Source organism: Zootoca vivipara, chromosome 4, assembly GCF_963506605.1.
Source record: "Zootoca vivipara chromosome 4, rZooViv1.1, whole genome shotgun sequence".
Lineage (NCBI taxonomy): Eukaryota > Metazoa > Chordata > Lepidosauria > Squamata > Lacertidae > Zootoca > Zootoca vivipara.
This window is the reverse complement of record NC_083279.1, coordinates 29,160,054-29,172,608: the sequence shown is the minus strand read 5'-3', so window position 1 is coordinate 29,172,608 and position 12,555 is coordinate 29,160,054. Positions and strand designations below refer to the sequence as shown.

General features: G+C 45.0%; 1 protein-coding gene across 5 annotated transcripts in view; it reads right to left on the bottom strand.

Annotated features, from left to right (window-relative positions):
• Window positions 1-12,555, bottom strand: part of AFF3 (ALF transcription elongation factor 3) — a 226,647-nt gene that overhangs the window by 7,787 nt on the left and 206,305 nt on the right. For all 5 annotated transcript variants that reach the window (XM_035114249.2, XM_035114250.2, XM_035114252.2 and 2 more), the window contains 5 exons: window positions 10,955-11,091; window positions 9,510-9,581; window positions 2,340-2,433; window positions 1,885-1,934; window positions 630-844 (listed from right to left, as the gene is read on the bottom strand). In XM_035114249.2, coding sequence (XP_034970140.2) covers window positions 630-844; window positions 1,885-1,934; window positions 2,340-2,433; window positions 9,510-9,581; window positions 10,955-11,091 — 568 coding nt within the window. The remainder of the gene's footprint in view (window positions 1-629; window positions 845-1,884; window positions 1,935-2,339; window positions 2,434-9,509; window positions 9,582-10,954; window positions 11,092-12,555) is intronic.

Sequence of the window (12,555 nt, the reverse complement as noted above, 5' to 3'; positions counted from 1 at the left end):
TAAAAGTGCGGAAACAGGAGTTAGTAACAGGCTGTAGCATACAATTGTGAGATACAATTCACCCATATCCATCATCATGTGGGCTCCAGTTAGCAGTGTGTCATTGGTGCAGGTGTCCACTAATGGTCTAATTTGGTTGAATGATTTTCAGTTATTGGAGCCAAAGGGTGTGGGCAAGATGACCGGTACAGTCTGGACAACCACCTGAATGCTCCACCCTTGCTCTAGCAGGAAGGGGATGTCTTTTCTGTAAGGTTGTAAATACCTCTTGAATGAGCAGTTCCAGCTTTTGAAAAAGAAGTTATAATTCAGCCGCTCCTGAAGAAACCAAGCTTGGACCCATATAATGTTATCTGCTGTAGACCTTTCTAGACAAAGGTGATTGAGAGAGTGGTGAACAGTCAACTCCAAGTCGTTCTTGGATCTGTTTTAATCAGGCCTGCTTTGGGACTCTGGTCACTCTTTGTTGAAAGGAAAACAGCCGCTTTCTTCCTTATTCTTTGACGCCAGTGGCAAGTCAGAGAGGTGGGAAGGAGCATGATCCAAGACCCAAAACACCTAGACTCAAGCATGGGTCAAAACGGCATGTCAACAATTCTGGCCAATTTTAGTGCTTTTCAAACACCTACCTTGGTTTTCCTTGGCAAGATTGTCAGCCATCTCCCAGTAGTCATAACTGTGCAAGATGCTGTTGGTGATGCTAACATGATTGGCTGCCATCTGGTGAATCCGTTGTGGAATGCTGATGATGGAGGAGGGCGAGGGGGCTCTAGTGCTTCCCTGGGACCCTACAGAACTCACAGGAGATGGGCTGGGTGAAACTGGTGAGGGTGTTCCCGTATACCTGAAAACCAAAGTTTATTGAAGGATATTAAAAACTGTGTGCATATACTCAAGATACCAGCGGTGGACGCGGGTCCATTACGGTATGGCCCCACCAGTCTCCGTGTGCCCTCAGCCAGCCCCCACCGGCCTGCCTTTTCTGACTTAAAAGCATGTGGCAATGGCTGACATCCTCCTCCTCCTCCTCAGTCTCCATGTTGCACTTGCAGAACTCAATAGGCAAGAGGATGGAGTTAAAATAAACAGGCTTTGCCTGTTGTTGGTATGACTCCTGTTTGGGCTCCCTGTCTTCTTGCCCTACCAGTTCCAATGGGCAGCCACCAGCCACCACAGGATACCAGTAAACATAAATGGTTTCGAGTTCATCCAGGCTAGTGTTCCCCTGACCTATCGACTTCCACATCCTGTCCTTCCTTACAACAAGCTTCATTATTCTTTGCCAATACTTTTTTTAAGGGTTGCAAGTTCTTCCCGGTATTTGTGGGTATGTTGTTTCAGAATACAGCAAACCCACGGAATGGCAGAAAAAACAGCTCTTGTAGCTCCTCCTCTACAATTTATAGAGGGCCCAGAAAGAAAGCAATAGTGATGCTGGAGGGTTCAGTGATGCAGAAGCAAAACAAGGCTATTTCACGCATTACTGTTTAGGTGTACAGTTAAAGATTCATAACACTGCATGCAAAAAATGCACTGCATGCATGGATGTGACAAACAGGTTTTCAAAAATGCATGCATCCCAGGTACACCCTTTGGGAGAATCAAAATAGGAAGGGCTTCCTCTATTGAATGCATGTGCCCTTTGTAGCAAATTCAGACTTGTTGCCATGCAATGAGCGAAGCAGTCTCAGAATACTTCCAGGTTACTTTTTTTTTTATAAAGAAAAGTAAAGCCTGTTCATCTGATCAAAGCCCACTGCAATGGTTACAGTTTCTTTATAAACAGCATCAAAATTACCACTAAGTTGCTAGTATTCAAAACTTTAGCTGTGCGTGGATGGCTGAATGAAATATTAGCGTAGGATAGTGGAGCAGTGAACTTACTTTCCACTGGCACCCCAGGGAGATGGTGCTTGAGCAACTTTAGATGAATTCTGCAGAGGGAGGGAAAATGTTACAAGTAACTAAAGGGTTTGTAATGAGTGCCAACAGTACACAGCGCAGAGGAAAAGGGAGAACATTTTACAGCACAATCCTATACGTTGCTCAGAAGTAAGTCCAATCACAGAACCATATAGAATTGTAGAATTGCGGGGGGGGGGGGGCAAGGCTTCATGTTGGGAGGGGGCAGAATCTCAGTTAGCTAAGTATTTTTCTTGATTTACTTAATTGGGGGTGGGGTGGGGATCTGCCATATCAATGGCAACCACACATCTCCCTATGATATGCACCTCAAATTTTATTCACAAATCAAAGTGTTCAGAAAAGTGGCCAGTATTCAGGAGCAATAATGCCCCCCCCCACACATATACTAAGGTTTTCCCAAGACAAGAAAGTACCTTGAAATACTCAATAAGTGCTTTTGAATATTTTACAGCATGGTCTCTTTTGAGTCGAAACATTCTCCAATATAGAAGTGCCAGGCAGCGGTAACTATAAGGAAAGGAGAGAGAGAAAGTTTCAAAGATATCACTTCAGTTTTAATCAACAAGCTAGAAAACATTCTGGGATAAGGGTTACTTATTAACGCTGACAAACAACAGTTTGGAAAGGAGATGGAGGTAACACAACAGAGCCATCAATGCTTGTGCTGTGTGTGCTTACAGTATTTCTTTTGTTCTGCTATCTTCTCTGGGCAATCAGGCACTGCAAGTTGTTGAAGCCCTATAGGAAACAAGTCTGCAAAACACGTTTGGACAGAAAAAGAATAAGGGTGCACTTCACAAGCAGTGATCGCACCATCCTATCATCTTCAGGACTCTGCAAAAACTATCACCTCCTAACACATATCATCTATTCATTAAATTCTTTCAGCTCTCTTCAAAGCCGCTCTCTAAAAACACTACACAGGCCGGGCTGTGCTCAAGCACAGCTTCTCTGAGCCTGGCATGAGCTCCTAATGCTCCCTCTAACACCATGGAAGGCGTTGCCTGTTTTACAAAAAAAAAAATGGAGACCCGGTTTAGCTTCTTTCAATTGCCTTTGTTCAAATGCCTTATGTTTCTGGGTGTGTGATTCGTGTTTATAGCCAGATAAGGCAATACTGCAAGTATGTTTATGTAAATGCCCCTTAGATGTCATTCCTGGTCTTTTGTGCCACACCATGACTGTGTAAACCAGAACCCTAACTGATTTACTCACATACGTTCTGAGGCTTGTAAATCCTATTAGCGGCACTGGCTCTTGCCATCTGTGGGATCTTAATGTCCCAGGTTATTATGGCACCTGTCCCTCCCTCCTGCTGCCAGTCAGCTGCCACATCTTGCAGGAACCAAGGAGCTACTGGACTTGAATGAGGATATCAAGAGATGGTAGCATATGTGTAATGGGCGTGAGGTGGTGACTCACGAGTAACGACGCTGGAATCCAACCTGGCTTTTTACAGGTTTATTGTGCATACTATGTACAGTGCAGAGCTAACTAAAACACGTCCATCTCAGTCACTCGCAGAATCCGGGAGTGGCCCCTTCCTGTTACGAGCCCAACAGAAGAACTTGGGACACCCCCAATCTCTGCCTACCCTCTTTGCGCTTGACCCCTCTGCGCAAATAGGGCGCCGGAAACAACGTCTCCCTTTCTGAACCCTCCTGTTGAAAGTGGTGCAAGGGCTCCGCGCCACCATCGCTGAGCCCGCTTCCCACCTGTCTGACCGTTTCCTCTTCCTCCCCATTGGACGACTCGCTGCTACCTCGGCTGGAAGATGTACTGCTGGAGAGGAGGGGCCTGGGATCCCTGTTACCCGATCTGGCACCCCCCTCCTCCCGTGGGACCTTTGGGAGCCCCCTGACAATATGTCTTTCAGGTTATTAATCTTAGAATACCCTGAACAAGCACTGTCTGTCTCTCTAAGAGGGAGTTGGAATAAGTGTAAAAGATGTGCTTAATGTGCATAAAATGCTACGTTTGTGCACATTGTGTATAAAATGCGATGTGGAAGTTTGTAGAATGTCTGTTTTGCAGAGAAATGCAACAAGTGCAAAAAGCTGCGTGTGCAGCTAAAGCTGCAACTAGGGGGGTGGAGTATTTGTTTTGGTGTTTATGTTAGTAGTTGATGATTCATCCTTGGGAGTCTTGGGCTCTCTCTGGAAGCTGCCAGCATATTGAAGGAGAAACTTGACTATCTGAATATCTCTCTAGTCCCAGAGACTGAGCTACTGTAATTCACCGCATAATCACTGCCACTGCACCCCTTTCTTCCGGCCCTAAAATCGGCCCCAAAGCTTTCACCGCAAAATCATCGCAGGAGAAATACAGTAAATGCCTTGTTCAAAACCTGGCCAGGAAACCTGCCTGCTGAGCAGCCAAGGTGCTAAACACTCAGCGGGGCCTTCACAGTCAACTGCTCCCAGCTCCACCCTCCACCCCTCTTGCTGGTGCCACAGGCGTGGTGTCGCTGGGCACCTGAGCTCCATTAGCATCCCCACTCTCGCTTCTTGCTACAATCGACTCAGGCAGCACCCGGCTGTGCAAGGCCAGTGCTGGTTGGAGCAGAGTGTCTGTCAAGATGAGAGGACCGACGTCCACTGTGCGGGGAGGCAGATGGGCAGCCCCGCAATTCACCGCATAGTCATTGCACCCTGCATTTTTGGAAAGAAAAATCTGCATTTCAAATGTGGCGATTATGTGGTGAATAATATACTGACGAGTAAGAAAACTGGACTGCATTGTTAGTTGTTTAAGAGCGGTGTGTTGATTTACATTTACAACATTTTTGAAATGCGCTTAAAGACAATTTGCAGTGGAAGCTTTGGAACCTCTGCTTGTGGCGGAGAGGTCTAGATCTGGAAGTCTAGACCTGCAAATGCTGCTCACACAACTCTAAAAGCCAGTAGCTCATGATTCATTTATGCTATTTGCTCAGTACTTCCTCTATTTAGACAATCCTTCTGATTGGCTCTAGCAAATTTTACCATTTGCTGGTATTGGACTGTTTTGGCCTGTTCACACTCCTCCTTAAGGATCAGATTCAGAGACTGGAATATTTATTAGATCTATTTCAACAGGCCTAGCTGGTTTCAGTGCCATGGAACACCTACCATCAGCTTATGCTGGCGCACTAGCTATGGCTTCTCCTAGGGTTTTTAAGCTGGAGCTACTGGAACCACACCCCAACTTCAGCTGATGCCAGCCAACTCATTTATCTCCGTGCATCTCCTTGAGAGGAGGGCCTAACTCCCGAAAAACCCTTGTCTATAGCCAACCACTTCTCCAGATGGGCCAGGTTTGCACCTGGTGTTTAAGGCACTGCCTTTTCCTCCGGCAGGAGACCTGATTGGTCTTGATGTCAGCGGCTGGACTCACCCTGGGTGTAGAAGGCCCTCCTCAACCTCCTCACTAGATCCAGGATGCTTGCACCCAGAAGGAGCCTGACTCAGGGCTTAGTCCTCCTCTGATGAGGAGTGCAATACCACAGATACACTTTGCACAAAGATTACGCATGGGGTAGATTATAAAGGTAAAGGGTAAAGGGCCCCCTGACCATCAGGTCCAGTTGTGTCCGACTCTGGGGTTGCGGCGCTCATCTCGCTCTATAGGCCGAGGGAGCCGGCGTTTATCCGCAGACAGCTTCTGGGTCATATGGCCAGCATGACAAAGCTGCTTCTGGCGAACCAGAGCAGCGCACGGAAACGCTGTTTACCTTCCCGCCGGAGCGGTACCTATTTATCTACTTGCACTTTGACGTGCTTTCAAACTGCTAGGTTGGCAGGAGCTGGTCCCAGAGCAACGGGAGCTCACCCCGTTGCGGGGATTTGAACCGCCGACCTTCTGATCAGCAAGCCCTAGGCTCTGTGGTTTAACCCACAGCGCCACCTGGGTCCCACAGTGCCACCTGGTAGATTATATCTGGTCCTTAATTGGGTATTGGTTCTCATCCCACACTTTTCAAGGCATTTCCCAGTCATCTTCTAAACCTGAAAAGTCAGTGTCTTTAAAAAATAATAATTCGTAGAACCCTCTCATCTATTTTAGCTGCACTAAATCTAACGTTCAGGTATGCTTTTGAAGAACGCCCCCCCCCCAATGAAATGCTGGAGATACCCTGAATGGGATGCATTTCACATTTTATTTTTCTTGTAAGAACTGCAATGCGCCTTTCATCTCCACTAGAGGGTAGCCTCTGCTTAGGAGATGAAATAGGTGGCTCTACAGTATAACTGTAATTCCATGGCATTCTGCCCAGCTTGCTTTGTATGAATCCAGGCTGCACAATAGAATTACAGTCCTGAAGTCATTACTCTCACCCTGTAACCTTCCCAGGTACAGTGAATATGCAAATGAAAGCAACTCATCCACTATGTGGCAAGCAGTGAGTTAGGAGTTGTTATTCAGTGCTGCTAAGAGAGAACCCTCCCTCCACTTTCCCTCTGTTTGACCTTTCTTTTTAATGAGATGCAGTACCTTTTATGCATTTGGATTAAGTCCCACTTGCTGGTGTGCTGCTGCTAGCTCTATGGAACTGTTTACAATCTCCAGTCTCCCTCTCCCCCCACCCCGCAAAAAAAAACCCCCACGAGGTCACTAAAACAAAATTCCTACCAATTAATTTTCTCCACCAAAGGTGCTAGCAAATGAAAGTTATATTATCTTTAAAGCTACATTAGTCAACGTAATTTTATCTGGAAGTTTATTTTAAAATAAACTAAGGGAAGCAAAAACCAAATGAACGAACAAAAACCTCCTGCAGAGCAAAAGGGCGGAATACCTGTCCGGATCTTGATTTTCAGTATAAATGTTAAATAGAATTTACATCAACTATGAACAAAACAACGATAAAATGCAATTTGAAATTATAGTAAAATCACAGGCTGAGAAGCCACCAGAACTTTACAAACAGTCTCCCTGTGCCAGCTGCAGTTCAGAGCAATCCGTCATGTGTATCAGCAGTGGGTGAGCATTCCTATTAAGATGAAAAATGAAGTCCTATCCAGTTCGACAAGGCTCGGATGGAACATTATGCTGCAGGTGTGCATCGAAAGGCGCTTCCATACTGGGCAAAGTGTGCAAAACTGCTTTCACGTGCAGGTCTCTGTTGCTGGATAGGCCCTGATCCAGCTCTGGTACCTACACATGTAAGAACTAGCAGACTTGGATGGAGCTGCACATTTCTACCCATATAAACAGATGCATCCAGAAAGTGCAATAAGGGTTGTATACAGGTCCATCTTAAGCATATGTCGCACCGGGGTGCAAAGATCCGCCTGGTGCCCCTAGGTGACCTTTTTTTTGGGGGGGGAACCCAAAGTTGTTGACCTTTTTTAAGGGAGAGAACCACCCTAAAACCGTTCTTTTTGGCAGTGACTCATAGCGCCTATTTGTCGGGTTTTGTTGCTGCCGTCGGCACTGTCGGCGCATGGCTGATCCCGTCCAGAGATGTTTCCTCTGCTGCCGCTTGCATTCCCCGTCATTCTGCACTAGCACCCCACATTGGCCGGTGCTGGGACCGTGCGCCGACAGTGGAAAAGCCAGCAAAGGAACCCACAGCTCGGTGCATGAAACAGGATGCGTTGCGCAGCGCCCACAACGTTACACGGCGCTCCAGGCACAACGCCGAAAGAGTTATCTGCCATGCAGTTGGGGCAAGAGCCGACAGCTGAACGGAGGGCCGCGGGCTCTTCTGCTGCGGGCGGCTTGGTGCGAGTTTGGGGGCAAGCGTTGGAGTGTGGGGAAGAGCCGTCTGCAGCAGAAGAGCCTGCGGTGGCTCTTCCCTGGACTCCAACACTCGCCCTGGTCTCTCGGCCTGGCACCCCTGAAAGCGCGGCACCCGGGTGCCATGCACTCCTAGCACCAACAGTTAAGATGGCCCTGGTTGTTTAAGCACTGTATAAGCTATGGTTTTCCCAGTAGTGATGTATGGAAGTAAGAGCTGGACCATAAAGAAGGCTGATCGCCGAAGAATGGATGCTTTTGAATTATGGTGCTGGAGGAGACTCTTGAGAGTGCCATGGAGTGCAAGAAGAGTGCAAGAAGATCAAACCTATCCATTCATAAGGAAATCAGCCCTGAGTGCTAACTGAAGCTGAGGCGCCAATACTTTGGACACCTCATGAGAAGAGAAGACTCCCTGGAAAAGACCCTGATGTTGGGAAAGATGGAGGGCACTAGGAGAAGGGGACGACAGAGGACGAGATGGTTGGACAGTGTTCTCGAAGCTACGAACATGAGTTTGACCAAACTGCGAGGGACAGTGGAAGACAGAAGTGCCTGGCGTGCTCTGGTCCATGGGGTCACGATGAGTCGGACACGACTAAACGATAAACAACAACAAGCACTGCTATTCAGAAACAAATGTGCAACCAGACACACCTCTCTATTTAGTGGATTAGAAAGATCACATACAGTTCGGAGTGTTTTCATACTGAGAGGCTTCCATTGGGACTGCCATGTAGTGGGACTCTTCTCTCCATCCTCTGAAGAAACTCTTGTATGCACCCTTCCCACTGGTGAATGGCTACTTGTGGTGAGGGTGGCAGGGTCCATCTGCCCTTTTCTTTAGAAGCCTAGGTAGGCTTGGGGGGAACCTTGCTTCCCAGTAAACAACTTCTTCATGGGAGAGGCTGGTATGTGGAGCAGGACTTGGGTATGCTCATGATAAGTTTTAAAGGTTTTTCACACACACACACCCCCACCAACTAGGTATGCATTGGCTTGGGCTTGGTTTTTTGTTTGGTTTTTATTTTATTTTATGTATAGGATTAGCTGTAATGTAAAAGGTAAAGGACCCCTGGACGGTTAAGTCCAGTAAAAGGCAACTATGGGGTTGTGGCACTCATCTCACTTTCAAGTTGAGGGAGCTGGCGTTTGACTAAACCACTTCTGGCGCAATGCGACACCGTGACGGGAAACAGAGTGCACAGAAACGCCCTTTACCTTCCCATCGCAGTGGTACCTATTTATCTACTTGCACTGGTGTGCTTTTGAACTGCTAGGTTGGCAGGAGCTGGGACAGAGCAACGGGAGCTCACCCCATCACGGGGATTTGAACTGCCAACCTTCTGATCGACAAGCCCAAGACACTCAGTGGGTTAGACCACTGTGCCACCTGTGTCCCTGTAAGCTGTGTCCCTGTAAGCTTGCTAGTTTAAGAAGTGTTAGGACTAACATAATATAATACTGCAGTCAAAAGAAAACTTAGGCTGCAATCCTGTACACGCGTACCTTGGAGCAAGTCTCACTGAATTCAGTGGGACTTACTTTTGGGTAGACATACACAGGAGCTAATTTGTTCAAGCTGGGAATTTTAATACATGAATATGGGGAGTGGGGAGAATGGGGTGTTGAAGTTGGATGGTATGCCACTACACTTGACATTGCCACTTAGAAAATCAAGAGACGTCACAGTCAAGCCTTCAAAGCGAGGGCAAGGTTTTTTTGTTTTTTTTAAAAAAAAATCCCTGACCATTGAATATAACTTATGAGTTTATAAATGGAAGAAGCAGGAGTCTTCAGTGGTATGAGTCACTGAGTCACAGAATAAAGCAAGTCTTTCAAATAAATAGCAATTTACTAACCATAATGTCGTTAACTGTTTTTCTTCTGGAATAGCATTAGGGCCTGAGTGGGGTTTTAGCCTCACAGCGTACCTTCAAAAAAGCAAGAACAAGGACAGTAAATAAGGTCAACATGCATTAATGGCAAAGAATGTTTATAATAAGTGTCCAATCATAATGGAGCTGGGCTGATTTATGGCACTTGAGGATTTACAGCACAATTCTGTATATCATATTGCAGAAAATTCAATGAATTCTTCTCAGAAGCAAGGCCCATTAAATTCAATGGGACTTACTGCTGGCTACCTCTACACCAGATTACAGCCTTAGCATGTCTTCTTCTTCTTCTTCTTCTTCTTCTTCTTCTTCTTCTTCTTCTTCTTCTTCTTCTTCTTCTTCTTCTTCTTCTTCTTCCATCAATATGTTCTACCCTCCTCTTTTAAGTAGCAATTCCTTTTCAATGCCACTGGGGCCATGTGCCTGGCTAGTTTTAGTCCAGCACAATAATGCCTTTAAATAGCTATTCATCTGCACTCTGCATCTAAATCAATACCATCCCACTTTAAACAGCCATGGCTTCTTGCAAAGAATCCTGGGAAACAAAGTTTGTTAAGGGTTCTGAGAGGTGTTAGAAGACCACTATTCCTCTCCCAGAGCTGGAGTTCTCAGACTAGTTTAATGATTAATCCCTCTTCCCAGAAAATTTTGAGAAGTCTAGATCTGTAAAAGATATTTGGGTCTTCTAAAAACTCTTAGCACCAAGTCACAAGCTTTTGAGTGTGTGGAATGCACACTTTCAGCCCCTCCTTTAAATTGGTCATTGCATCTGTACTGGAAGAATCTCAACTAAATGATGAATTCCACAAGCTGGGGTGTGTGCACACAATATTGCAGTTAAATTTGGGCATTGGTGCAATTTCTGAAGAGACTAAGGGTAGCTTTGCACTTTTCTTTTTCTTTTTGCAAAATTCTCTCTGAATTGTCTCCCTCACCAAGCAGGCAGAAAAACACGAGTGTAAGGACATCATGTCTCCCATTAGTAAAGTCTAAATTTACAGCACCAGTTTAATGCATCTTTGGTGCAATTTCTTTCTGGCAGGGTACAAAATCACATTGAGTGAAGAAATCTCTCTAAAAATCAAAAGGTGCCTGAACAAACTTCATAACCGCTATGTACAGTGATACTTTCTGATGACAATGTAACTTAGGCAGGATTAGACCTAGCAATTAAAAAGTTTTCTGACAGTGTTATCCTATACGTATCTACTTACGAGGAAGCCCCATTGAATTCAGTGGGGTTTACTGCTAGGTAAGTGTGCACAGGATTGCAATCTTCAGTGATCTTATAATGGATTGCCCCTTATTACTATTTCACTACTTACAATTGCTGTCCATATTTAGAAGTATTCAGATATATGCTTGACAAAGGATCTAATCAATGGTCAGAATAACCTACTCAATCTTACCTAATAAGTTCAACTGTTTCTGAATACATTGTGTAGGGGGATTTGGATTCCATGGGTCCTTGTTCCATAGCATTTCCACATTCAATAAAGGATAGTGCAGCTTCAGCATAATTTAATGCCTTGCCAAATTTCTCCACCTGAAGACAAGAAACCCAGCAATCAGAACAAATGGAGAGCATTATATACACATCCTAGAGCTGATACAAGTTGAGGGTTTAACCACACATGAAATTAAAACCAGGGTTAGTTATGCTTTTAAAATAAAATATTAAGTGTGGGAGAGCAATTGCCCTGATTGGGTTGGCTCATGATTATCTCAAGGAATGTCTCTTCCGAAGTGAGTCTTCCCTCTGCCTTAACACCTTTTGAGAAGGTCCTGCAACAGATTCCATCTCCCAACTAGATTAGCTTCCACAAAGACCAGGACATATTCATTTGCCACCCTGATGCTGTGGAATTTTCTTCCAAAAGGACTTCACATGGCTTCCTTCTTGTTGTGTTTCCTGGAGTGGCAGAAGGCCTTCCTCTTTCAGAGAACTTATGTGAACTGTTTGCTCCTAATCATGGTGCTGTCTACTCTTGCTGTTTTAAAATATTGCTGCTCTTTTACTGCCAAATGTTCAGCTGTTAGTGAATTAGTTTTCTTTTGTTGCTTTCAAGCATGTATTTCACTATGAAAATGTTATAGATAGCAGCGTAATTTCAAGGTAAATAAATAAAAGTTAAAACAGAAACAGAACTAAGCAAAAGACTGAGAAGAAAAAGGAAATTTAATGGACAGAATTTAAGCAGGGCTAATATATGCATGCGCGCGCACACACACACACACACACACACATATATCTCACTTGTGTGCATTTATGTGTTTGTAAAATTAGCAGTATATAGCAAAACAAAACAAAACCTCCAAATAAAAACAAATTGAAGCCTCTGGTTTATTCTAATGGATAATTACGAACAAAATGGTTTCATTTAACATTATATAAAAAATCAGACTAGTTAAATTAAAACCTATAATTTTTGCCATCTAACAAAAGGCAATGCTATGTGTTTTGGTTCTGAAGCCATTATCAGCAAGCTCCCTTCCACTCCCGGCAAGCAGCAGTGGAACTTGATGTCATGAAGCAATGTGCAAGAGTCTGCCCTTGCCTACCTTCGCTGACCACTGTTGGAAACAAGGTCCACCGAGATCAACAGGTGAGGATTAGGCATAAAACAGGTGCATATATTCAATGGGTTGTATCCAATGCTGTCCTTCCAATCACAGGAGGTTATTTGATCCATCCAAGGCTTTTGTGAATAGGCAGGGATGTGATTTTCATAAATTCTCCCTTTCGACCACAGGTCCTCCTGGCCTCCCGCCCCAAGCTACCTCCTATGCTGCTGCAGACAGTTCCACAATCTTCAAGAACAGATTGGAGAGGGCCCAGTGGGCTGCAGAGAAAAATGAAATTTGGGAGCAAACCAACCAATGAAGGCCTTCTTCCGTCTGTTCACAGAAGCCTCCACTGGATCAAAGAGTTTTTTGTGAATGGAAGGAATCAAATTTTAATTTATCCAAGAATGTATCAACTAATTAATCTCAGATTACTTTAAGGCAG